At 36.8% G+C, this 27,743-nt stretch overlaps 2 protein-coding genes and 1 long non-coding RNA gene across 5 annotated transcripts; 2 read left to right on the top strand and 1 right to left on the bottom strand.

The window, feature by feature from the left end:
* Nucleotides 1-310: 310 nt before the first annotated feature.
* LOC127509726 (serine/threonine-protein kinase Nek1-like) lies at nt 311-27,743 on the bottom strand. 3 transcript variants are annotated; one of them, XM_051888645.1, is made up of 11 exons: nt 27,588-27,742; nt 25,915-25,999; nt 24,972-25,096; nt 24,730-24,820; nt 24,461-24,567; nt 23,981-24,064; nt 23,834-23,901; nt 23,648-23,731; nt 23,332-23,386; nt 21,123-21,597; nt 311-1,352 (listed from the first exon to the last, which is right to left on the bottom strand). In XM_051888645.1, exons 2-11 carry the CDS (start codon nt 25,997-25,999, stop codon nt 748-750), a joined length of 1,779 nt encoding a protein of 592 aa, XP_051744605.1. In that variant the 5' UTR covers nt 27,588-27,742; the 3' UTR covers nt 311-747. The 3 variants fall into 3 exon arrangements, with proteins under 3 accessions (XP_051744605.1, XP_051744606.1, XP_051744604.1); XM_051888646.1 differs by lacking the exons at nt 311-1,352; nt 21,123-21,597 and adding an exon at nt 15,963-16,725 and having other exon boundaries at nt 27,588-27,743; XM_051888644.1 differs by lacking the exon at nt 311-1,352 and having other exon boundaries at nt 18,483-21,597; nt 27,588-27,743.
* On the top strand, nt 5,144-6,931 carry LOC127509728 (uncharacterized). The gene is made up of 4 exons (XR_007929357.1): nt 5,144-5,306; nt 5,391-5,510; nt 5,642-5,743; nt 6,077-6,931. It is a non-coding gene; the product is annotated as an uncharacterized LOC127509728 (long non-coding RNA).
* On the top strand, nt 9,847-15,782 carry LOC127509727 (trypsin I-P1-like). The gene is made up of 6 exons (XM_051888647.1): nt 9,847-9,999; nt 13,144-13,164; nt 13,270-13,426; nt 13,460-13,740; nt 13,857-14,008; nt 14,991-15,782. The coding sequence occupies exons 1-6, from the start codon at nt 9,945-9,947 to the stop codon at nt 15,279-15,281; spliced, it is 957 nt and encodes a 318-aa protein (XP_051744607.1). The 5' UTR covers nt 9,847-9,944; the 3' UTR covers nt 15,282-15,782.

Raw genomic sequence — 27,743 nt, 5'->3', positions numbered from 1 at the left:
AAACAGAATCACTGAAGAAACGAGAAAGAAGAACAGAAAAAAGAGAAACAGAAACTATGACTTTCTTCAGCCAAAGGCTTAGATAAAATCACCTGAAGATGAAAGACATTAAATCTCTCAAGATCTCAGCAGAGGAGGAATGAACAACTCCACAAACAGCATTACAGCTTCATTTATTGCTAACCAGACTGATTATTTCATAATCAAACCTACACCACATATTTAATAGAAAACACTTGTGTATAATGGATGTATACAGTGTATATATATACATCAGTGATGTATAGGTTTTGTGTGTGTGTCCATTCTGTCACCTGTTGGAGTTTGAGCTCATTGCTGCTGTCTCCTCTGGCTTGCTTAGTCTGGGACACTTAATATTCAACAATAATACTGATCCGCCTGCATCGACACTATTGTATGAGAATTGAAATGCGCTGGACAATGACATCACCTTTCTCCAGAGCTGCTGTATAGATGAAATCAACTAAATTAATAACGGATGATTTTTACAACAGAGCTGAATCAACTGACTTAAGCTGAACAATGACACTATTTTCTTCTAAAGCTGTTCAGCTAAAACAATCTTTGTTGCATAATTTTACTGAAACAATCGGTATTGTAAAAAGCGCTATATACACATGAATTCTGGTTGTTCCAGAGCAACATATTAAATATTTAGATTGATTCTACAAAAACTCAATTTTTTCCCTTCACTAAAGTTGTCTGATTCTTTGACTGGAATCATGTTTATATGTTTAATCTATTTAAATCATTGTCTATTTCTCTGTCACCCCTGGCCCATTCTATATAGCCTTTTAGTTCCTCTCTTGTTGTTTGTATTTCCTTCTGGACATTGCAAAGCTCATTATGTGTTCTCCTCATCTCTGAAATGGATTTAAGCACACTGGATTGGACCTTTTCTGGATCATCTACTTTTCCCTGTCTCATCTGGTGAATGTCTACAGAATCCATCACTATGAAGGCGACATCAAGTATGACTAACAGTCCACTTAACACTCCTGAGACTGCTTCTGCTACAACTCGCCCTACTCTTGCAGTCTGAGTAGCAATTCTGCTAACATTTGCCAACAGACCCAAATTCATGAGTTGTGTTGCACACAAAACATTCCTTCTGTCTAAATTGCATGATATTTGCACATTGTCAAAAGCTGAGCTGCCGAAAAAAACACTGAACTTTGTGATTTTTCTCAGAACCTTTCTCAGTGTATTCAGTGGTGTGAGAATTGGTTCGCTTGCAGATTTATACTTCTGCTGAATTTGTTCAAGGCTCTCTCTGAATGATTTTTGTTGTACAGTGTTAGTAATGGTGGATGCAGCACCTGTTACTCCACCTGCAACTCCTACTCCAACACCAACACCAGTAACAATCAGAGACGCCCCAAGAGTGAACGGTGCCAAAATTAAACCAGCTAATGCAGTGATTCCTCCAGCTGCTCCGATCACCGAACCTGACAGACTCCCCGCTGTGGCGCTGTAATGTGCAGATTCCATCGAATCTGTTATTCTTCCCCACTCACTAACTAAAACCTCAATGTCTTTATAGTGCTTGTTGTAGGCCTCATCAAAGGCGGTGATACACTTCACAAATCTCTGTAGCAGTGCCTCTGGAGTTCTGCTGTTTCTGTCTACTGCATCTGTCAGTAACGGTTTAGCTAGAATCTCTTCAGCTGAAGGTCTGTCTCTACGGTCTTGAATGAGCATTTGACTGATTAATTCGCAAAGTTCCTCTGAGTGTCTTTTGTATTTTGTTCTTTTTTTTTCCTTCAACCCTTATTGACACTAAGCAGATTCTTATTTTATTTTTTTTCCTTCACAGGCCGATAACATGCAGCGCCACATACTTCATGCTGTCAGGATGACAGGAAACCCGGAGGGTTGCTTAGTGTCAATAGGGGTTGAAGGAAAAAAAAGGAAAGGAAAACAAAAGTGCTGGATATGACTACAAGCAGTTTATAATGAAAAAAAAAGGAGCTCCAACCCCAATTAAACACACCTGAACCAGATAATCAAAGACCTTCTTTCATCTTCAGAACACAAATTAAGATATTCTCATGAAATCCGTCCATAGCAATTTAACCAAAACTTTCAAGGTCTGGACCTTGAAAGTGTTGGTTAAATTGCTGCCTATGGATGAGAATATACCTCTCGGATTTCATAAAAAATATCTTAATTTGTGTTCTGAAGATGAATGAAGGCTTTTTGTATCTCTTCAGTCACTTGTCTCTTTTGTTCTCACCACAATCTGTTGTCATAGACAATGATCAATTATCACCCTAGTCCTAAAGTTCGTTATCTGTGTGTTTTGTTCTTCAGATGGATATGAGGATGGGAACATGGAAACAGGCCATCCTCCGAAACAAACCCCACCATGCACCCTTGCCTAGAGCCTATCCAGGCATGGATGTGACACCAGAGCCCACCGCAGACAGGGAGCTTTCATCTGTTGTGATGAATGGTCCAGAGCCTGGGAGGAGAACAGCGCTGGCCATTGCCTCAGAGCCGAAATCCAACAGTCTGAAGAAGTATGTGATCCGACACTATCTGTTCCTGTTGGAGTTTTGTGCATCTAGACAATGAGGACTGGTTGTTCGATTGGGAAACTAAGGTAATGCTCCCCAGTCTGCCCCTATCATCACTGCTGGTCCTGCCCAGCAAAAAGCCTGTTTCATCACCCTGTATTGAGATTGTGTTGTTGTTGCTAATCCTGACCGGCCTCCCTCTCCTTTCTCCTCATCCAGATTCAGCCAGTCCTTCAGCCTCATGTTCGCTGATTCCCTTCAATCCATCATCTTAACTGATGCCGAGCCAAGGGTCCATGGGTTGCCAGCTTCGTAAATATGTTTATATATGTTTAATAAGTTTACACTGGCAGAATCATTTTACAATCGTACACACATATCTATATTAAACAACACACCAGCAGCACAAGTAACTTTACATGCGAAAAAATATGTTGAGTTGTTAAACTTGAGACTTCGGAATTCAAATGTCTCTTCAACTCGGTCTGTGACCAATCAGATTTTGTTGCTTGATATCTCCTTTTTGAGTTTGTGGTGGTTTATATGTTTGTATGCAGCACCAAAATGCCCCGTTCATATGATTGGTCAAATCGGCCCGTATTCTGTGCAATATTAATTCCTTAAGTGTTGTATGCTTAACTATGTACCGAAAACAATATCGACATGCCATACTGATACAGTTCCCTGCTGCTAATCCTCATTTACTGTTCAAAAATATTATTGATTCAATGTAGGATTCAGACAGACTATTGTAAACGTGAATAAAGAGTTGATCATGCTGTCTGACCTCATGTCTCTTGTATATTCTGTTAACAGATGCTGTTCTTCACGAGTTTCTGCAGTCACTGCCTCTGTGTTGCGGCCATCAGACACAATAATGAGCAGCTCAGCAGAAAATGGAATATAATGTGTAATTTGTATTTGTGTATAGAGGGTCACCATTGGTCCAATATTTTTTTTTTTTCTTTAATGAAAAACATGGTAAGTTTTTCTGAATCTATGTTAAGTTTAAATAAAAACCATTGGATTTATTAATGAAATATGTCTCTTCATTAGTGATGTTGTTACATTTTATTTATTTTAATGGCCTTGAAAACAAATGCATTCAACTTTGGGAAAATGTCACCTAAGTAATTCATTAAACTGTATTTAAATAGTAGCACAATTATATTACTGTAATGTGTGAGATTATGTAATTCAAAGTACAGTAGTCAACATTTGAAGTGGATCAAAAAAGTTCAGCAAAGTTGTCCTAAGAAGAAGGTTTTAGAACCACTTCAAATGTTGACTATATTATATAAAGTATGAGTAATAACAAAGTGTGTTGTTATTGACTGCAAAGTGTGTCATTTTTAGTATTTGGAATAAGCCAAAGGTACTGAGCATACAGTATACTATTACCTGTAAAATAATATATTCATTGTGTATCGCTTGTGTGTTCGGAAGACACTCGTAATTTTTGTTATGTACTTAAATCAAATGTCAAATCAAATCAAATGTACTTAAAACAAATAAAGTATACTTATAACACAAATTAAGTACACTTTAATATCACTAATCAAGCATGTAATTAGTCCCTACACAGGCATATACTTAAAGTGTACTAAGTATACTTGAAGTTGGTCCAATTTAGCACACAAAAGTACACTAAATATACTTAAAGTTGTGTTTTTATACAACTTAATTACAACTAAAATATACTTGGTACAAAATTAGTTGTTTCAAAATAGCACACTTTAAGTTAACTAATCATTGACACACTTGAAATATACTAATAATTAGTCTTGCTGCAAGTATACTTAGCATACTTTTTTTTTCACTAGGGAGCCAGTGAAGAGGATCCATGTGCAGTATATAATTTATTCCAGTATTCCATAAAATGGACAAACACAGGAAGCAGCAAACACAAGGGAAACACCAGGAGAAAAAGACCACAGGAATACATACACCAACTGACAAAACACAAGCGCTACTTATACACAGGAACTAACAAGCTAAACAAGGAAACAATGGGTATGGTCCAATAAGTGTCCATGGTAACAAACAAGGGAACAGCAGCAGGGAAACAAGAGGTGAACACAACAATGAAGACAGGGGACACAGGCAGGGATCATGACAATAACAGTGTGAGCAGACTTTGGGTTAAATTGTACAACCCAACCCTGCTGGGTTAAAATGTTCAGTCCAACTTGCTGGGTTACTTTATCCCAGCATTTGTTCAGTCCAGTATTTACCCAGTGCTGGGTTGCCAAATGGGTTGTTTTTAACCCAGCCTTTTTTGGAGTGTAGGATCTGTAGAATGGGTTTGCCAAACGGTTAACCAAAGAAAATTATTTCTTGTTACAGTATAATCGATTTATCTCAAACTATAACCTCAGTGTTAGAAATTTGATCATGTGCGTGAGACAACATTGGGTTATGTTAACAAAGAGCAGAACGGAATACTAGGAACAGGAAATAATTATGTAACTATCAAAACTATCAAATTGTTTCTGGAGAAGTACTGGGGCGGGGGGCTTTTCCACAGAAACTCATTCTGCCTGTTTTCACAAATGAGCCCCAACCTGATGAAGTTTCAGATTCCCTTTTCTTAGCAGTAACTTTCATAGTGCCTTGCGTATTTCACAATGTGTCCTTACTAAACCCAACCCTTTCTGAACAGACATAAAAGAACCTGAAGCATTATTTCTGTATAGTCATTCTGTTTCTGACACATGATGGATCTGCAAGTCTCCGTTGTTCTTCTTTTCATTTTTCTCACTGGAGGTACAAAAAGCAGCAAATATTGAAATGCATTATTTGCTAGTCATACTGTAGAGAGCTAACTCAATGTCTTTCTCTGTTTGTAAGGATATTCTCTCAAGTGTTACTCGTGCACATCTGTTTTGACGGGCTCCTGTGAACTGAAAGTGGAGACATGTCCAGATGGAAATTTTAAATGTGCAAGCGGTACGGTAGAACAATCCATTGGTAAGTCCAGAATAATGTGGAAATCTGCTGTATAAGTGATCATACTGCTGGAGAGAAAGTATACTTGTAAACTGCTAATCTTGGATTTTTTTTATTATCCTATTATTTGAGCATTTATGTGTTTTTTACAGGGTTCGCTAAGGTGTCTATCACAACTAAAGGGTGCCTAGATAAATGTGAACCAGGGACACAGTCTTATAGCTGCTGTGACACTGATCTTTGCAATGCAGCAGGTATTGGCCTTTATTTCATCATGCACTAGCAGTTTGATCTCATCCACAGTAACTCAAAATGAGGCCAATTTACAAACAATAATAATTCAATATGAACATGTGATTGTTAATAAGCAGCACAATATTAAAAGTAGTCAAAAATAGTGTAAAGCTATAGCAGCATGAAAAGGAGAAGCTGATGAATTAGTCAAGTATTTTCAAAGTTTTTATTGTTTTTAAAAAGTTGTGAGAAATTGATCAACAACAAAGATGCAGTTTTCTTAGTAGTAGCAGTAGTGATAGTAGTAGTAGTGTGGTGTTAATTAATACGAATTTCCTTGCTGTCTTGATTAGACGGAGTGTATAAGGGAAGCTTCCTCCTGCTCTTGTCTCCTCTGCTCTTCTACCTCCTGTTTCAGTGAATCCAGCTGAACTTCAGATTCTACAGCAAAGACCAGCAGAAACTCAATATGATACACTATCTGATACTGAATAAAGCTTGTTTGCTGCTCTGCTCTTCTTTGGTTTAAGGAACTGAGAATATGTACTTTTAACATTAAACAAATTACTGCATCAAAACTAACACATGTATGAATTTTCTTTGCATAAAGGAAAAGTTATTATAGAATGTAATAAATAATTAAAGAAAAGCATTGCCGTTTCAAAAAGTGTGAAAAACGTCTGTAATAAAATATTTACATATGTGTATTAAACATCTCTCTCAGTGAGTGATGGGAAATTTGTTTTAACTTTTGGTTCAGTTAGAAGTTTGAATGTAAACCAGTAAATTCAACAATGCACACTACTACTAAAATCTGTTTTGTACCTTTAACATATACTGACAACCTCCATATAATCCAGGTGGTAAATGAGAAAGCCACATGAAGAATCGTCACAAGTAGCTTTTCCACGAGCTGAAGTATATACTAATATATAGAAGGTGCACAGAGTCATTGATGCAAACACAAAACACCATCATGGTAACACACAACACTTACATAATGCAATACACATTCATTAAACAACAGAAGATGTAACATAAAATAAAAAGATGAACACACATTTGCCCAGAGCTGATACACATTTGATTCAAAGCCTGATTATTGTATCTTATACTTCAGTGATGAAGTTTTATTTGCTTATACGATTTTGTTTGTTTGTTATAAAAAGAACAACCAATTTGAATAAATTTAATTGATTACAAAACTACCGAGGCTTGATTTATAGCGTTTTAAGACTCTGAATAAGAACATACCACAGAAGTCTTAAGAACAAATTGAAAGTCATTTTAAAAAGCTTATAATGTCGGCCAGACTTATGAAGAAAGTGTAAAACTCTCGCAGTTGAAAAAGATTACGCTACGTCCTACACCTTCCCCTTTTCAAGTTTTTTTTTTTTTTTTGTAAGCTGAATACATAAGGCATGAAAGCTAGATATTTTACTTCATAACTTGTTTGAATATGTATATTTTTTACACAAACACATCGCTTCACTTCATAAGGCCTTTATTAACCCTCTGGAGCCGTGTGGAGTACGTTTATGATGGAGACACTTTCTTCAGCTCATACTCGTTGATCCCGTTCACTGCCATCATAAAGCTCGGATGCGTCAGGATATTTATTAATATAAGTCCGATTGTGTTCATCAGAAAGAAGAAAGTCATATACACATTGGATGGCTTAAGTAAAGCTTGGGTTAATTTTCATTTTATAGTGAACTAATCCTTTAAGTAAAAGTGACACCGAATGAGACAATCTCTTTCTTTACTGATTTATGAGAGCCAAAGCATTTCAAGAGAAGAAGAGAAGTGTCCAGTTTCAAAGATACATGAAAGAATATCTTGCATTTGCATGGAAATAGTAAAGCATATTTGCATAATTTAAATCATAACGCAAAATTATATATAAGAATAAAATTCATAAAAATAAAATTACATTATTAGAAACAGTTTAAAATGAAATTATTTGGAGAGGAACTTCATCTTTGGGTCGATCTGAATCTCACACTGCTGCTCCTGAAGATGAACTTTGATAACTGTGGATGATGTTTGTCTGTCGTGTCTCTCTCTGCAGCTGATCAGGACAGATTTCTCTGGAAGAGATGCTTTATCATGTCACGTGTGGTGCACTGCTGGATCTGACACCTGAATGTCATCCAATCGACTGAAAACATCTCAAAACAGTTCTGAGATTCAGCTTCTGCTAATCTTAAAGCTCCACATACTTTTGCAGATCGCAGATATGTAATTTTGTATAATTTTCCTGAATAAATGAATGACCAAGTATAATATTCTGTCTCATTTGTTTGATTGGGTTCTCTTTGTCTACTTTTAGGAATATCTGAAAATGTTTTGGGTCATATTTATGCAGAAATACAGAAAATTCTGAAGGTTCACAAACTTTCGAGCACAACTGTAAGCTATATGGTGACGATGTGTCAATGTTTGTCACGTCTGTGATGGTGAAATTTCCACTTTTTAGATTGATTGATTTCAATTCTGAATCCTTGTTCTGGAATCGCTGGAATCTATTCTAGAATCAGTTGGTCACTCTTGTTTTTATTCTTTTTTAACAAAAGATTGGAGGAACATGTTCACTTAAGCCGGGGACACACTTAAAACATTAACTAAAACATGAAGACTGACTGAGCTCAACACACAAAGTCTGTTTCCTTCGACTGAAGCAGATTTAAATACTTACACACAGAATTTAAACACTGACTGAACGCAACTGGCTCTGACTCGTTTGGGCATGATCAGTCGTAAGTATCAAATTACATTCATAATCAGCCTTACAATCGCTAAGTGTGTCCCAGACTTTAATCTCACCATGGCCACTGGATATAAAGATCATAGAAAACAGCCTTTTCATATTATAAAACTTTACTTGTAAATATGTAGATACATTTCTATAGCGCTGACTGATTTTAAAATTGTAATTTTTAAATATGCTAAAACTGCTTATTCAAGGACTTTCATTTAATCGTATCGGAGCGTGTGAGCATGATTTGTTTCCAAGGTTGTCATAATATTGTTGTGTTTATTCCAAATATTGCTGTTCATGATATAGAGATGATCAGCAGATTATTAAAAACTCCTGTCAACCACTGGATTGAGGAAATGTTAATCGCCCAATAAATCTGGTTAAACTGGCTTTACTGGCTAGAAAGTCATCATCAATGCATAACATTTTAGTAAATGATATGAAAATGTTATGAACAGTTAGAAACAGTATTAGTGACACTAAAATAACTTATTTTACAGTGTTGATGAAGGAAACTCAGCAAATCGTTTAAAAAAACAAAAACATTTTTTTTACACAGAAGATGTAAATGTAAATTTATTGTCCTTTCATACATTATTTCCTTTTGCTGTAATGAACTCACTAGCAAAACTTTTATCTTTTTTATCAAATAAATGCTGCCTTTTGCAGAAGAGACTTTGATTTGAACAAAACATTTGAACAGTGTTATACATATGTATGTATCTTTCTGTTTAATACTAGAACAAATTAATTTTAAAAAGACAATTAAAATAACAAAAGGGGAGGAGACTAAGATTCTTAGAAACTCTGGAGAGGTTTATTGTTTATTTCATGAGTCAAGTAAGCGGCAGACAGGGAAGTTTATGATAGTAAAAAAAGAAAATGAAAGACTTTTAATGTAAGCAAATTGATGGGTTTTTTTAAAGAAAAATATCCATGAAAAATATCTGAGACGAATGACGTAGGACATAGCGTTGTCTAAGCAGTTCAACTACATTATTTGTCATGTCAGTCACGGTTTTTCTGTAAGTCAACCATCTAGAAGCTAGTCATTATAGTTTATGAAGTTTTAAATATGGATATTTTTCTCACAAACACCCATAGATTCACTTCAGAAGAGCTTGGAAGAGCCAGGATATATTTTAATAAAACTCTGATTGTGTTCGTCTGAAAGAAGGTCTTGTACACCTGTCCTGAGGGTGAGTAAATCATGGGACAATGTTCATTTTTGGGTGAACTTTCCATTTAATGTGTATTGAAGTGACCTTGAACTGAAAGGCACCTAATAGTAAACCTTAACATTACCTGTGAAGGTGTCCAGGGCGTGTACTGTAAAAACTGACAGAGTCTCATGGTGGCAGGGGCAGAGAACACTTGATGAACGTGGCAGTACCTGCTTTTACTTCTCTTTATCCTGACAGCTGAAGAAACAGCAGTCTGAACCAGACCAGAACATAAGTATGAAGTTTAACACAGCTTTGAGTGTTGTTGGGACCATACTTCTCAGCATAGCAGGTAAGATCTTACACAAATCTGTTAAATTAGCTATATGTTTAATGTTTAAATGTCTTAGTTGAATTGCAGTTACTAGGGACTTTTGTAACATAAATCGATAATCGACTACAAACACAAACACTACCAACTTTACTGAATTTGTGTTTCTCATAATCTCAAAATACTTTTTGATCTAAAGCCTTATGCTTAAATTCATGAAACTTGTTTTGAGGATAAATATACAGCATGTTGTGCTTTTAGTACGAATTTATTTAAAAATGTAAGATGTATTTATTTATATCATTTTTTTATTGGATGAGTTAAATGTGTATGAACTTATTCAATGGCAAATACATATGTTGGTTGATTGAGTAAATGAAGCTAAATTGTTCGAAAATATGGAAAATCGTGATAATAATAAAGAATGAGTAGCTGTCTATTTTACTGCTAGTTTAGTACTGTAAATACTAATAATATTAATGGTTTAATAATAAATATTTCATTTAAAATTAGAAATGGGAGTTTGGAGAGTGTCGCAAACACATATCAGGAACAGAGTACACTAAAGATAATTGGTGTAGAAACAGTTTTAACTCAGAAATTACTTACAAAGAAACTTTGTAAATTAATTACATTTTACTTTGTAAATTAATTACAAAGAAACGGCAAGTAACACATTGAATTAAATGTGAAATTCTGAAGTAGAAAGACTGAAATAGTATTTTCTTGTAAAACACAATCCATTAATATTTCATTTATAACTTCAAAAAATCTATTTTTTACAGTGTAGACGTGCAGTTGTGTGTAATTTCAGTTAGCCTATTTTGCCACACACAGTTAAAAAAAGAAAAAAGTGCAAATTTACCATAAATCAAGACAATCTTAATCATAAAACACTTAAGCAAACTATTCACCCACTCTTTGAAAAAATATCAAACCTGATGCTTTATGTAGATTGTATTTATTAGATGAAAATTACATTAAACCAAGTAGTAGCTCTCAACAGCCAATTCCTGATAACCATTCAATAATAAATGGCCATTATTAATATAAATACGCAATGTAGTAACCTTGAAATCACTGTATTTTCTCTATAGAGCTGCTGTCAAGCGCATGAGCCTCCTACTGTAGTTACACTGTTACTTTATCGCAAATGTTCCGTCGCAAATGTTATGCCGTCTACAGCGTTACTTAATAAAGAAAATAACTTTAAATGAGCAACAGAAAAACAGAAATAACCCGCATACATGCGGTGCTTGAGTCGTTCGATACAGTTCAACCGGGAGCGCGCAGCTCTTAAAGGGGCCACACCATATTTCTACTTGTTACACATGCCTTTATTAGAGAGAAGAATATCTTCGGCTTCTTCCCGCCGAAGATATTCGTAATGTAGCTCACAGACGGCCAGGACTGACAGGTTCAGCTACTATTTTCATGTCAAGACAATGGAATCATTTAACAATATAATCTCTAAACAGTGTAATTCATGTGAAAGTATTATCTTGATGCATGCCAACGGTATGTGCCAACAAACCATACAATACCTGAGCCTGCTCTTTTTGAAAAGTGAAAGAGCAGCCTCAGGTACAAACTCCATTTATGACAACAGATGCACAGATGCAGATGCCATAATCTGTCGATAAACACACCTTGTCCTCAGCTAGAAGTTGCGTTAAAAGTGTGCAGCAGACACACACACACACACATACACACACACACCACTTTTTTCTCAATTTATCACTTATTCTGCCATAAATATTACTGATAACATCTTAATTTACATACACATATCAAAAAGTAATCCTGTGATACTGATACACTTTAAATAGGGTGATTTTAGGTAGGGTTTGGCTGTCACACCGTGTCCTAACCAGACGCGACGCGACGCGGCGACATGCGATAAAAGGTATCTTTTCATGTTAATCTGAGTTTTTGTCCTAACCAGGAACAGCAACACAAAGCATGGCAATGATAATATCAGGTACTATTTATGTGCTTTATTTAATGTTAAAATCGTCTAACGTGTGTTTGAATATCATTCTGTGTTCCCAGCTTTTTAGCTGTAGAAACAACACTGGCTAATTCACCTCAGATCTTGAAAATAAATAAATGGGCACAAGAATGTTCAAACTGTCAACTCAATGCAAACAAACAAGTGTATTATATGATAAAAGATTGGTTCAGTCACTCCGTATGTACTTTAAATAATGTTTAAATTGTGTAATATTTATGAATTTTACGATGTACTTGCATTCATTTCATTGTATCTGCTGTGCTCTTGCCGAGAGAGCCCGCCCACACTCTCTTCTGATTGGCTGTGGTTTTTGATTGATTTTATCGCTTCTCATTGTCGCGTCTAGTGTGGACAGTCAAACTGCTCGTCGCTGGAATTTTATCGCATCGCGTCTGGTTAGGACACGGTGTCGGTCAATTGGTGTTTTTCCACTGTATGGTACGGTTTGGTACGGCTCACTTTTTGGTGCTTTTCCACTGCATGAGACAGCTCCATGCGAAACGGTACAGCTCGCTTAAATAGTACCACCTCAGTGGAGGATCCAAGTGTGCCATACCGATACGTGTAAATACTGCAGATCACTGACTGGTCAGAGAGAATCGTCACTACCAGCGTCACTGGATTTGAAACACGAGACACCAAACCCGCTAGATATAAAGAGTCAGTAACAGCCACCGCACTATCATTTGTTCGCAAAGTGACTTGATTTAAACTACCGTCGCACACAACTTGAAAAAAAGAAATGGCTGTATCGTGGTCAGTAGATGAGGTACAGACTCATTGGTAGACGAGGAGCTACTATATGATCAGTCTATAATCCCACCCACTTTGAAGCGGTACTAAACCGCAGTGGAAAAGCAAACCTAAAGTAAAGCAAGCCGAGCCGAACCAGTGCCCGGATTTGTACTGATTCACAAGCTCGAAGCTATAGGAAGTTGATTGAGATGCACCCAAAAACTGAGCTGCACATGAACGGTGTGTACAGACATTCAAAAACCCTCCTGATGATGGAAATTACGTGACGAGGACAGTGTACTAACCATCGCAGAACATGGACAGTTGAAGTATACTTTGGGCTTGAGATTGCAGGCTACAAACCAGTTTATCAGTTTCGTACGTGTTCATCTAATTGTTTGGTCTCTGTTTCCCAGGTTCCCTCTGCCAGTTAGATGGTAAGTTGTCATACTCTTAACGACCATAAAACTCTTGTTCCACAAATCTTGTATGTATTATATCATTTTAATTGGGAATTCCCATATTGTCTTTCCTCTCATCAGTGTGTGGTCGAGCCCCCCTCAATGTCAGGATTGTTGGAGGAGAGGATGCGACGGCAGGATCCTGGCCTTGGCAAGTCAGGATTCATGTCCATGACTATTTGTGTGGTGGGACTCTGATCAATAAAGACTGGGTTTTATCTGCAGCTCACTGCTTCGAGTATGTTGAAAGCTTAAATAAAACTTAAGATAGAGAGTCTAGCGATATCAGTGATCCTGACATTGTGATGTACTTTGGGCATTTGAACCAATCCGGCTCAAACCCTCATGAGATAATCAGGACAGCGAGTCGAATCATCAGACATAGTAACTATAACGATCAGCCCAACAACAATGACATAGCACTGGTCCAGCTCAACTCGTCTGTGCCTTTCTCTGATTACATTAAGCCGGTCTGTCTGGCGGCGGCTGGTAGTGTATTTTCTGCAGGTACAGAGAGCTGGGTCACTGGATGGGGCACGCTACAATCTGGAGGTGAGTGAACATTTGTTTACCAATTAAATGAATACAAACAATACTGTAAAACTCAATAATTTACCTAGAAATGTTTTTTAAAAGCCATAAAATGTGTCCTCTGATCTGTGTCACAGATACCGATCTTCCAAATACACTGCAGGAGGTGATGATACCCATTGTGAGCAACAGTGACTGTTATAAAGCTTATGGAGGGATCAACATAAGCATCACAAGCAATATGATTTGTGCTGGATTGTTAAATAAGGGAGGAAAAGATTCATGTCAGGTAAGACAGTCATTCATTTTAACACTTTTTAATCCAAAGCAATTTATAAGACACTACTCACCAGTTTTGGTCACCTGCAAACTTTACTCTGCCAACCTTCCACCACCGATCATGAACTCGTACACTAAGACTGATTTTTGATACTACAGCTGTTCTGCAGAGGCAGTTGCAGTGCAGTCTATATGCACAACTATGTGGGATATTTGCTGCACACACGAGGGACCTCATTTATAAAGCGTGCGCATGCACAGATTTGATCTTAGAGAGTGCATACGCTTAAATCCACGCCAACGCTCATGTTTATAAAAACGGTCTTTGACATGGAAAAGTGTTTAGCATCACGTCAGGGTCTGAGCAGTCGTACACACTTTTCCTGGTCAGCAGGCTTTTGGAAATCTACGCTTTTCTTGCAGCTCGCCATTCTAAATTAAAGGATTTGGACGATGACTGGTGATCTTTTATATGTAAATGACATTAATTAGGTGTCGTTTACCATGCAGAGAAGTGAAACCATTCAGCTGCACACAAGATCATTTGTGATTTGTAGATTTCACGTCTAAAGAGAGGCGTACTCTTGTTTTCGGTGTGTACGTTCATTCTATGAATCACACACACACACATCTGAGAAATGACCGTAAGATCAAATTTAGGGCGGTTTCTGCACAACATTTTATAAATGAGGCCCAGGATGAATTATAAACTGCGTTTTTCCGCACTTGAAGGACACTGCTGGAAGGGGATGCCACACAATATGTATATCAACAGAGTAAACTATTACTCTATTACTCTCTTGGTTTTACCCAAAGTTGAACATTGTTCAACTCTCGGTGACAAGAGAAAAACGCTCAGCGTTCCCACTGCAAACAACTGAAAAAGGCCTCAGGGGGGAAAGTGCTTTGGTGGACACACGGCTGGCATACTTTTACTGTTATGTTCACTGTATATTGTCAGAGATTTAAATGCTGAATGTTTGTGAATACAGGGAGACTCTGGAGGTCCAATGGTCAGTAAGAAAGACTCTCTGTGGATTCAGTCCGGCATTGTGAGTTTTGGTAAAGGATGTGCTCTCCCTAAATATCCTGGCGTGTACACCAGAGTCTCTCAGTACCAGAACTGGATCAAGTCTTACATGGGCAGCAACCCACCTGGATTTGTTGAATTCAATCCAACATCCAACTCCAACTTTGGAAGCGCACCCAACCTCCTCTTATTTTCCCTTTCTCTCACGTTCTCCATCCTTCCTTTCACCTTCTCCCTCTATCTCTCTTCCTAAAGATTGATTGAACAGAAACTCTCAGGGTTCTTTAATGAAGAGGACAGATGTGCTGTACATGTTATTTATATTGTCATTTATTCTTTATCTTTTTAAAAAATTTAATTCATGAAAAGCTCTCTCATTGACATTATAAGAGCATACACTAATGAAGTTCGTGCTTCTGTACTCTGAGATTCAGCATGATTTCATAAATAGTAGAGATGGACCAATATTGATTTTTTAAAAAAATAACAAACCATTTATTTTCATGTTTATATGTCTGATAACCAGCATAACTGATACAGGGTCTGGAGCTCTGCATTGGATCCTGCTTGTTGAAAATGTAATTATCTTTCTGTATTTCTGTATCTTTATGTAAATATCTAATCAATTACCATGTTGTAGTCACACTGTCTAAGAATAAACACAAAAGAAGGAACTGACTTTGGGAATGCTCTCTCTCTCTCTCTCTCTCTCTCTCTCTTCATACTGTCTTAATGTTTTTATGTAAACCCTGATACAGTTTTTTTCAAGATTCTTTGATGAATACACAGTTCAAAAAAGTTTAAAAAAGGTTTAAAAGTTAAAAAATCTTTTGTAACATTATAAAAGTGTTTCCTGATGAGTGTTTCTGTCCATCAGAAGAATCCGGATCATTGGATCATCTGGACTGGAGCTGATCTCTGAAAGAGAAAGAAATTAACTTAAAATGTCACTAAAAATCATCAGTAGCCTACATGAATATATTCATCAGCTCAATGTGAAGCTGGATTGGATGGATTAATACAAACTCAAACAAATGCATTTGTGTTTTAATATTTAAAGCGCGTAAACTGAGTTTCAGGAGGTGCATCTCCGGTCGCCATCTTCATAAAAAAACAGAAACAAAAACTCAGTATATTCTCAAAATGATTCATAATATTACTAAATCAACATATGAGCATAAAACACAGCGCTGCGCGTAATATTATCTCAGGAGTCGAGCTGCTGTTCAAGGTTGTTTACTTTCACTTTCACTTCCGGTTCCTCGTCATTTAATCCTCTCAGCTGCAGTGACGTCATCAGCAGCAGCATCACGTGATCCTATAGAGGAGACGCCTGATATTCTGGATGTGCCTTTATGACTGAAATCTCGTCATCAGTTTGAATGGAGATTTGGCGCCATCTGCTGGACACTCAAACATCAACAGAAACTTCAAACAGTAAAACAATCATGCCAATTAATTTCTTTGAACTGTAATGAATGTGAAATTGTGGCCAAGTGTAGGCTCAGTTTAAGTTCCCAGATCTCGGACCAGTACAGAGTAAGTGTTCAATTCTTGTTGGCTTGATTGTGACCCAATGCCGGCAGTTTTGGCAGCTGGACTAGGGCCAGTGTATTTGAGCCGATTCTGGGGCGTCATTCATCCCAAATCTGGCAACTGCAGCCGAGCCAAGTTATTTCTTCCGACTTATTCCAATCCTGAAAAATATTTTGTCAGCCACAGATGGTAAAATGAGCTATCATTTCTTTTTTCAATATGTCTGAAATAAAATTAAACCCATGTTACTTTTTTTTTTTTTTTTAATTTTGTGACGTTTTCTCATTTAGGGTCATGAACATGCATGCAGAGTTTCAGCACACTGATGTGTTGTGAAATGTGCACAGAAATTTTATACGTTCTTACTGTTCGTGTTTCAATTTGACCCATATAGAAAACCATTCAAAAGCAACTGTACAGACCCAAAATACAAAACACTCTTGTGCTGTATGTCAGAACTCCTCAACTCTAGTACTGAAGTGCCAGTGTCTTACTGAGTTTAACAACTTTTTATTTTGAAAGTTTGTGAAAATAAAAAAAGTTGTTTTACCTGTTAACTGTCTGTCCAACTTTTTGAGCATAAAAAAATCACTTTACCAACCTAAATTGTTAAAAATCTTGACTTTAGAGCACAGACTTAAGTTTGGCATATTTTTTAAAGGCGAAATGTCACAGATTATTGGAGAAGTAAAAAAAAAAAAAAAAAAAGTTGTAAAAGTAAAATAAAAAAAGTTTAAAAGTTTAAATTGATTAAAATTTAAAATATTTAAAAAAATATATATTTTATATAAAATATATATTTTACAAAACAAATTCAACTCTAAAACTTCAAGAAAATCAGAGCTAAATATCTGAAAATTTTAGGTTGATATCTCAAAAAAAGAACTTTAAGTAAGTTTTTTTGTGCGCAGTACCAAACTTTTCCACTAGATGACATCCAGACTCCACCGGTGACCATATAAGGACTCTTTGATTTCCATATATGGTTTGAGTGCTCTGAACCATATATTTCCATAATTTTCAACATATTTATGAACTGGTAGTTCATAAGTAGCTTTGGCAGTAATGTTAATATTTGATTTGAATTCAATCCCTAAAACACATAAAAACATACGGAAAGAATAGTTTGGCGCCACATCACAAATGAAGAATCTATAGCTATTCCTCTATTGCGCTGTCATTTATTTTGAAAATCAGTCACCAAATATAAAAACTAGAGTCTGAACGCTTTCAAATGATATATAGTTTGTCAAGATTACTTTAGGTTTATACTAAGATATTGTTATTATAAATGTATAATGGCAAATGTCCCACGGATGCGGGGAGGGTCTTAAAAATAAATGAACATTTTTATTCATCATAAATTCAGAAATGTATTATTTATATTGTTCTAAATGTATTGATATTAAAAGTTAATTATTTGTACTTGATTGAATGGTTTTTGTTTTTTTTCATAGTGTGATTTTTTTTTTTTTAAAATCCAATTAGGGTCAATTTGACCCGGACCACACAGGCTGTAACCAGACATCGAACAGTGCATGAGGGTTAAGTGACACTACTATGGAAAATAGTGACATTACATTTTCTGTTTAGTTTCAGTACATCTTGCTGATCTCTTTCTATCGCTATGATGAATTAACCAATCAGAAGCTTCTAGAGGAATGTGCTTGGAGCTTTAGCCCTGCCTTCTGTGTGAGGAGCGAACACAACGAAGCATTATCATAGCAGTTTTCAGCATATCAGACATCAGATGAGAGTAAATGTTTGTATGTTGTGAATGATTCCAGACTTTCAGTAATTTCACTCATCTGTGAAAAAGATTCATTATTATCCCCAGACTTACACTAGAGCATGGTCAAACTTTTGAATTTCACATCATTCCAAACCCATGTGACGCAGTGTTTAATAATCATACAAATTTCAGCTCCACAATTTATTGAAGCTTTATTTCATAAAATGACAGGCGTAAGTAAATCGGAGCTCACTACAAACTAATTATGGCTTGTATAATATTTTTGATTTGATTTAAACTTCGCAAACCACCTTGTGAGACTCAACCAACAAGCAATGCTGAATCTGCAGACACGGACATCCAAGACCATGACCAGTCAAGACCAGAGGTGTGGTCAAGAACAGACCCTCCAAGACCATTAAAGAGCCACCCAGCAAAACCCTCAGTGTTAAAATTACTGGTCTGTGTTTGTGTCCTCACTACAGACTGTTAAATAACACCACCTGAAGCAGAGTTGCAGTTAATGAAAGTGATTAATTAAGTGATGATTGAGCATTAGTGATGAACACCTGCTGCAAACAAGCAGAATCACTGAAGGAAAGAGAAACAAGAATAGAAAACAAAGAAACACAGAAACTATAACTTTCTTCAGCCACAGGCTTAGATGAAATCATCTGAAGATAAAAGACATTAAATCTCTCAAGATCTCAGCAGAGGAGGACTGAACAACTCCACAAACAGCATTACAGCTTCACTTATTGCTAACCAGATTGACTTTATTCCATTGTTTGCTGGAGACATATATATGTCCAAACATGTGGATAACATGTTTTTTAAAAAATTACTTTTAAATTTTTTTTTAAAGTTTACTTGCAGATAATATAATATTACTAAAATTAAAGATCACTTAAGTATACTTAAGAAACTAATGAAAGTGTATTTTCTTTAAGTGCCCTTTTTAAAAATGCACTTTGTAATGATATGTAAGTTTAACTTAAATGTGCATTTTAAATAATTTAGTAGTGCTTTAAAGAAGTACATTTATTTTGATGTATTGACATTCTAAAGCACATGTAAAATAAAGGATTCAGTTTGAACTTAAGAGTGCTGTCCAATATTTGTTAATATACTTTAAATGTTCTTATTGTTTAATATATACTGTATATACTATTATATACTGTGCCCATTCGCACTTGAAATTATTTTTCTTTAAACTTAAGTACACTTTCTTATAAGAATATTCTCACATATATCAGAAGAATTGTATTGTTTTTGTCTTTGAATTGTTTAGATACAGATTTGACTTTAATTCATTTACCCACATATCACTAAAAACAATTTTAAAACACACCCCAATAAGTACATGTAAGTCAATATTAATCCATAAATGCTATAATCCATAATCAAACCTACACCTCTATTTAATAGAAAACACTTGAGTATAATGGATATACAGTGTCTGATTTATAGTGTTGTTTTCTTTTCTTTTTTGTCCATTCTGTCACCTGATGAAGTTTGGTTTCACTTGATATTCAACAATATTACTGATCCGCCTGCATTGACACTATTGAATGAGAATTGAACTGAGCTGGACAGTGACATCACCTTTCTCCAGAGCTGCTGTATAGATGAAATTAACTAAACTTTAAAATTAAAATGTAAAATTAAAATGTAAAAATTAACTTTGTTGCATAATTTTACAAAAACAATCAGTACATAAAAGGAACTTTATAAACATTAATTATGGTTGTTCCGGAGCAACATATTAAATATTTAGATTGATTTCTACAAAAAAAAAAAAAAAAAAAAAAAAAAATTCCCTTCACTCTCATGTATAATGTTGTCTGATTCTTTGACTGGAAGGTCATAGTGATTTTGTCAAGTAAGACATGTTCATCAACATATTTTGTTGATCCTGGAACAACATTCCAGTCTGAAAATGTAGTCTTAACCCTATTCCTACCCCTAAACCTATACCCATAACTTATCCCTAAAATCAGAGGGGAAAGATAATAATAAGTGAATAAGAATAATTAATAAGTGAATAACATTGATGTAGAAGCACCTAACCCTGGTTGCAAGCCTAAACTTGACATAAACGGTAGACTTGTCCCTCAAATCTGATTGGTTGTTTGGAATATTGTTCCAGGATCAACAAAGATGTTGATCCAGGAACATGTCCTACTTGGCAAAATCAAGGTGACCCTGATGGTCAACATATCTATATGTTTAAACTATTTAAATCATTGTCTATTTCTCTGTCACCCCTGGCCAATTCTATATAGTCTTTTAGTTCCTCTCTTGTTGTTTGTATTTCCTTCTGGACATTGCAAAGCTCATTATGTGTTCTCCTCATCTCTGCAATGGATTTAAGCACACTGGATTGGACCTTTTCTGGATCATCTACTTTTCCCTGTCTCATCTGGTGAATGTCTACAGAATTTATCACTATGAAGGCGACATCAAGTATGACTAACAGTCCACTTAACACTCCTGAGACTGCTTCTGCTACAACTCGCCCTACTCTTGCAGTCTGAGTAGCAATTCTGCTAACATTTGCCAACAGACCCAAATTCATGAGTTGTGTTGCACACAAAACATTTCTTCTGCCTACATTGCATGATATTTGCACTTTGTCAAAAGCTGAGGTGCCGAAAAAAACACTGAACTTTGTGATTTTTCTCAGAACCTTTCTCAGTGTATTCAGTGGTGTGAGAATTGGTTCGCTTGCAGATTCATACTTCTGCTGAATTTGTTCAAGGCTCTCTCTGAATGATTTTTGTTGTACAGTGTTAGTAATGGTGGATGCAGCACCTGTTACTCCACCTGCAACTCCTACTCCAACACCAACACCAGTAACAATCAGAGACGCCCCAAGAGTGAACGGTGACAAAATTAAACCAGCTAATGCAGTGATTCCTCCAGCTGCTCCGATCACCGAACCTGACAGACTCCCCGCTGTGGCGCTGTAATGTGCAGACTCCATCGAATCTGTTATTCTTCCCCACTCACTAACTAAAACCTCAATGTCTTTATAGTGCTTGTTGTAGGCCTCATCAAAGGCGGTGATAGACTTCACAAAACTCTGTAGCAGTGCCTCTGGAGTTCTGCTGTTTCTGTCTACTGCATCTGTCAGGAACGGTTTAGCTAGAATCTCTTCAGCTGAAGGTCTGTCTTTAGGGTCACGACTGAGCATTTGACTGATTAATTCCCGAAGTTCCTCTGAGTATCTCTCTGAGATGGGAGGGGGGTTTCCTGTCATACTGACAGCATGAAGTATGTGGCGCTGCATGTTATCGGCCTGTGGAGGAAAAAAATAAAATAAGAATCTGCTTAGTGTCAATAGGGGTTGAAGGGAAAAAAGGAAAACAAAAGTGCTGGATATGACTACAAGCAGATTATAATAAAGAAAAAAAAAAAAGGATCTTAATTTGTGTTCTGAAGATGAACGAAGGTTTTACAGGTGTGGAACGACATGAGGATGAGTAATTAATGAGAATTTTCATTTTTGGGGGAACTAAACCTTTAACACTGGGGGTTTTGCTGTGTACCATGAAAAAGTTTTTTGTTCTAAGTCCTCACCACAATCTGTTGCCATGGACAATGATTCAATTATCACCCTAGTCCTAAAGTTCGTTATCTGTGTGTTTTGTTCTTCAGATGGATATGAGGATGGGAACATGGAAACAGGCCATCCTCCGAAACAAACCCCACCATGCACCCTTGTGACACCAGAGCCCACCGCAGACAGGGAGCTTTCATCTGCTGTGATGAATGATCCAGAGCCTGGGAGGAGAACAGCGCTGGCCATCGCCCCAGAGCCGAAATCCCACAGTGAGTCTGACCAAGTGTGTGATCCGACACTATCTGTTCCTGTGGGAGTTTTGGTGCATCTAGACAATGAGGACTGGTTGTTCAATTGGGAAACTAAGGTAATGCTCCCCAGCCTGCCCCTCTCCTGTGCTATCATCACTGCTGGTCCTGCCCAGCATAAAGCTTGTTTCATCACCCTGTATTGCGATTGTGTTGTTGTTGCTAATCCTGACCGGCCTCCCTCTCATTCCTCCTCATCCAGATTCAGCCAGTCCTTCTGCCTCACGTTCGCTGATTCCCTTCAACCCATCATCTCAACTGATGCTGAGTCACGGGTTGCCAGCTTCGCCCAAGTAAGTGGATCTCCCGGCTCCTCTTCCGGCTGCCGGTCCCATCACTACACCTGTCAACCTGTCGGCTCCACCTTGCCTCTACCCTCGGCTCCACCAGGCTCCCTTGTCCCTACGGTTCCACCTTCGTCAAACATCACCCTGCCTGCGCCACAGACTCAAGAGCTTTCCACATTTTACCACCTTGGACATTTTTCGCTGCGGCTACGCCGTGTATCACTTGGTCCTATTGGCTCTTTGTCTGCGCCTAGGGCTCTACTGTCAATGGCTTCTTCTCCGTCTGTCGTCCCCTGGTTGTCATCAGCCAAGACTCCATCATGGCTCCTCCCTATGTTGACTCCGTCACGGGCTTGCATCCTGGCTCTGTTGTACCACCTGGCCACTCCTCCCATTCTCACCTCCCTGGTCTCATCCACCATCATCACCACCCTGGTCCCTTCCAACAGGGATTCCTCCTTCACCAGTCCTTCATCCATCTCCAGAACTACCTGCTCAGCCATTTTACGTCGCAAGGCTGCACCTTCTCAAAGGAGAGCATTCTGTCACAGTTATGCTGTTTAGTTTAATTTGTGTGTCCCTTCAGTCACATATCTCCTTTGTTCTAAGTTCCCACCACAATCTGAACACGATTTGATCATCACACCTGTTAGTCCTGTTCGTGATCTCTGTGTATTTAGTTCCTCAGTTTGATATGATCAGGGTCCTGTATTTGTGCACAACTTGTGGAGTTTACTCATTGTTTGGATTTCCTGATTTGAGTTATTTAATCATTCTTTTATTATTTGACCCTTTTGGCATTTCATCATCATCGGACTAAAAACATTAAATATGGTGCTTTTTTGAAAATAAATAAATAAATAAAAAATACTCACCCACACATCAAGCATGCAGAGATCATGGAGCAACCATCCCAATGACCATATGTCACTAAAACAGCCAATGCATGACAATGAAAATCAAGAAGTATGTGTTCACTGTAGAAAATGTTATGTGCCAGCTACTTAAAAAATATGATTCCATAATTCATTTTTCATTTAAGTGTACTGTACATAACTGTTACACTTTTAGACAACTAAAATAATCAACCTTCGTGGAAAGACCTTATCAAGGAAATTGTCATTTTGATTACCGTTTTATAATGCTGAACATATCAATATTTTATATGCATTCAGTTATCCAAAAGCATACCTCTTGGAGTTATATTTCCTCTGATAAACTTCTGGGCTGACGTAGAGCTTTGCACCCACAACTGAACTAGCATATTCATCAGCTCTGCAAAGGAAAAACAATGTAAACTCAAACCTATAACAGTCCAGGACTTTTGCTTTTGGCCAAGAATTTTTCATTTTGTTCCCATTACTGCTTTTTGTTTACCTTTCCAATGCTGTTGAGCATCCAAAATCTCCTAGATTGACGTAACCATCTTCAGTCAGAAAGACGTTCTACAATGACAACAGAAATCTCATGAGTCTTACAGATTTGACTTTGTGATGTGATTTATTGAACTTTATCAGTGCATACCTGAGGCTTAATATCTCTATGAATAATTTTCTTCTCATGGAGATACTTCAGAGCCAGACAAATCTGAACCAGCCAGTCGAGGATCTACACACATGGAGAAATCCCAGTGTGTGAGTCAGTGATTGTGTTTGTGTGGTCCTGGTTTTCCCTACATTATGGGGATCAAATGTCCCCACAAGTACCAGTCAGTTCTGACCTTGTAGGGACATTTTTTGGTCTCCATGAGGAAACAAGCCTATAAATCATACAGAATTATATTTTTTGAGAATCTATCAATGCAGAAAGTTTTGTGGGATGGGTAGGTTTAGGGGTAGGGTTAGTATAATGGGAGAGAATATACAGTTTGTACAGTCACCATTACATCTAAATGTCCCCATAAGACATGTAAACCTAACATGTGTGTTGTATAATGTCCCCACAAGGATTGTATTTTTTGGGTCATATCATACTAAATCATGAATGTCTGCATAAGAAACTCACCTGTTTTTCTTCAAAAAAACGTTCTTCTTTCTGTGTTTCCATGATTTTTGAAAGGTCACCTCCTTCACAATACTCCATCACAATATATATGCGTCCCGCTTCTTTATCTAAATAAATTAACATCCAGTCAGAGAATAATTTAACTCTGAATGTATTAAAATAGCTTCATTTTCCAAAAGCTATACTGATGTTTTTTGTTAAGTTAATTGTGTTATCCTTCTTCAGTCGCTATTTGGAGCAAAGGAACTTTAGTGTAAAAAGAAAAAAACCTTCAAATGAATTCACATAAGTGACAATATATCCAAAGTTCAGAGTTTTCAGGATCTCGACTTCCTTTCTGACAGTATCCAGCTCATCCCCCTAAAAAGATAGAAGAAGAAGAAGAAGAAGAAGAAGAAGAAGAAGAAGAAGAAGAAGAAGAAAAAACCTTCCATTTAAGTGACACTCTTATTGCAAAGAAAAAGATGTCACTTCTGTGCTCAATACTTTAGTAAGATTCAGTAATGCTTACATCTCTGGAGTTCATCTGTTTGATCACATAAGGATCTCCGTCTGTGTCTTTCACCAGAAACGCTATTCCTGAAGCTCCTCGTCCAAGTTCTTCCTTCATGGTGTATCCGTGTTCTTTTAGCACCTCTATAAACAAGTTTTAGAATAATTTCCATCACTAGAGATAAGAGAAGCAAAGATTTTCCAAACTTTGAATCAACTGCACCAATTGCTTTGCAAAATTATTATTATTTTGAAGCACTGAAAACACCTGCTGGTCAAAACTGTGTGAATGCAATGAAAACTCAGTCCAAACATGCAAAAAATAAATAAATAAATAAATAAATAAAAATAATTGCAAATATCTTCTTGAATGTGTAATGTATTAAATGCAATCAACACAAAATATTACTATTATATTTCAATCATTTATTTCATTTATTTGTGGGGTTTGTTTTGTGTGTTTATGGGGTCTAGTTTACTAGGCTAATAGGAGACAATTAACTATTCATTCACAGTCACTCCAAATCTAATTATTTGTGTATCCAGACTCAATCTGATCTAAATGATTGACCTTCCACTTCAGTTTGTCCGGTGGCACTTTTTCATTTTCTGGAATATCTGCATTGGTTTCTATGGCACTGACATTGTGTTACAATAAACAATAATAAAAAGATTGTGTGTTACAACATAAATGTGTAGCCACCACACTGAACTGTGTGTCTAATGAGGCAGAAACATGCAAGTATTGTCATACCTGTACGTTATCAGAAATTTGTTGAAATATATTCCAATTTTCAACTTAATAAAGAAAACATGAAAAAAGAGGCATTTTCAGTCCTCTGACTCTGGTCCACTCTGGTCTATCATTGCCATCAGATTGTGGTTTCTGTGGGAGATTTGATGCTTTATGCTGCTAAGATTAAACTGATGTTGCTCAAATTGAGTGTGAAGTTTATACTCACTGATCACACCAGGAGAAACGTTTATGCTGGGATCTGAGATACTGCTGTCAGCACTGCCGTCTGAGAGTCTGCGATACTGAGCCATCTTTAGAGGAGAAATACTACATCTTAATGATATTTACATTTGAAATATTATTGATTGAGACCTTTTAGTGTTCATTCTGAAACCTGTAAGATCTCCTTATGAATCTGAATTCTGTCATATCTTGTTATTGAATTGCCAAACACTAAAGACAGAACTTGAAGGGTGTTTTTGTCCTCCTGAAAATCTTGGAAGTTCATAAGACAGGTCAGGGAATGTTGAAGCATTCAGGTTAACCCATTAGAAATGAGCTACAGGGGTGAAATACTATTACAAACACAGAAATCTGAAACATGTGGTCTTCATATGCAGGATAAGGCATCACTGCAGTCCAGATCCGGTGTGATAACTGTGTCTTAACAGCCGATCTCATCAGATTTCACATCATCAGCACACTCTACACATTACAGTTCGATTCTGCCGCAGGAGCTGCTTCTGTCCTCTGCACTTCTCTGATTGTCTGGTTTGGATCAGATATTAAATCAGACCGCAGAAGACTACAGCCGACAGTCTGGACTGCTGAGAGAATATCACTACTGCCTTTCCCACCCTTCAGAAACAAGGAAGAGGGCTGGAAAAAACACTCTGGACCTCATATCTAGACCACTTCTGCTTTGAGCTGTTTCAGTCTGTCCGGCACAAATCAGAATGAAATCCAAAAGTCTTCTTTTCTCCACCCATCAATTTCATGAACATTTAAAAACCTTCAAGTTTATCCCACTGTGCAATAAAAATAAAAATCTATCTATCTATCTATCTATCTATCTATCTATCTATCTAACACACACACACACACACACACAGAAAGGCTGAGTATCAGATTTATATTGGTGTAAAATGGTGCATCAGCAGCAGAAGGCCATTCAAATATCCCTGTGGAATCGTGTCAATAATATCTGGGAGACTGGGACGAACCACCAAACAACTAATGTTTTAATCATTAATGTTTATTCATTTTTCTTCTTGTTATACAGTCTGATCACAGAGAATATTTAGTAATAGACAGTTACAGCGATCAATCACACTTAAGCAACATTAATTGTTCGAAATGACAGATAAAACTGGCTTAGTTTAAAAGCTGTTATTTTGCTTTATTAAGAAGCCTTATAACATGAAACAGTAAAAAGGTCAGGTGTTTTAAAGCCAGGTTTCTACACAATGAACTCGTCTTTATCGAGACTTTTAACTACAAACCAGCTAACATGAAGCTTGCATAACTTTAATACAATTATATGAAATCTCAAAATCCAAAACACAAAGGTAAATAAAGTACCAGAGCGCATACATCTATGCTTCAAACACGCGTCCTCTATAATAAATAAATAAATAAATAAGCAGTGGCCACTTGGACAAATATTACAGTATATAGATTTTGGTTAGTTTTCCAAATAAAGCCTAATTAAAACAGTATTTTCTTTTTTTTTTTTTTTTTTTTTTTTTTTTTTTTTTTAGTTTTGATTTCGTTTTGGACATTTTGGAAATTACGATTAGGCTACATCGGATTGTAAACTGCACACACACACACACACACACACACACACACACACACACACACACACATTCGTGCCGTTACATTAATAGCATTACATACCTGTGCCTTGTTGCAGTCCGGACCTCTTGTGTTTTTATTAAACTAATGAATAAAACATGAAACGCGCTAAGACAGATGAAATGTTTTCTTTACAGCGCGACGATAAAAACTGAAGTGCACCTAACACTGACCGAGCTGTCCACTGTAGTGTTAAAG

This window comes from Ctenopharyngodon idella, chromosome 3, assembly GCF_019924925.1.
Source record: "Ctenopharyngodon idella isolate HZGC_01 chromosome 3, HZGC01, whole genome shotgun sequence".
In the NCBI taxonomy this organism is placed as follows: Eukaryota; Metazoa; Chordata; class Actinopteri; order Cypriniformes; family Xenocyprididae; genus Ctenopharyngodon; species Ctenopharyngodon idella.
The sequence above is the reverse complement of the archived record's forward strand: the minus strand, read 5'-3'. Positions and strand labels throughout refer to the sequence as shown.

Excerpts from the sequence above, each read along its gene's own strand:
- LOC127509727 (XM_051888647.1), top strand. The coding sequence starts at position 9,945 with ATGAAGTTTAACACAGCTTTGAGTGTTGTTGGGACCATACTTCTCAGC. Across the intron at positions 13,427-13,459 it reads TCTGCAGCTCACTGCTTCGA|AGAGTCTAGCGATATCAGTG; the intron begins GTATGTTGAAAG and ends AACTTAAGATAG. Across the intron at positions 13,741-13,856 it reads GGGCACGCTACAATCTGGAG|ATACCGATCTTCCAAATACA; the intron begins GTGAGTGAACAT and ends TCTGTGTCACAG.
- LOC127509726 (XM_051888644.1), bottom strand. The coding sequence starts at position 25,999 with ATGGCTCAGTATCGCAGACTCTCAGACGGCAGTGCTGACAGCAGTATC. Across the intron at positions 24,821-24,971 it reads AACAGATGAACTCCAGAGAT|GGGGATGAGCTGGATACTGT; the intron begins GTAAGCATTACT and ends CTATCTTTTTAG. Across the intron at positions 24,065-24,460 it reads GTTTTTTTGAAGAAAAACAG|ATCCTCGACTGGCTGGTTCA; the intron begins GTGAGTTTCTTA and ends CCATGTGTGTAG.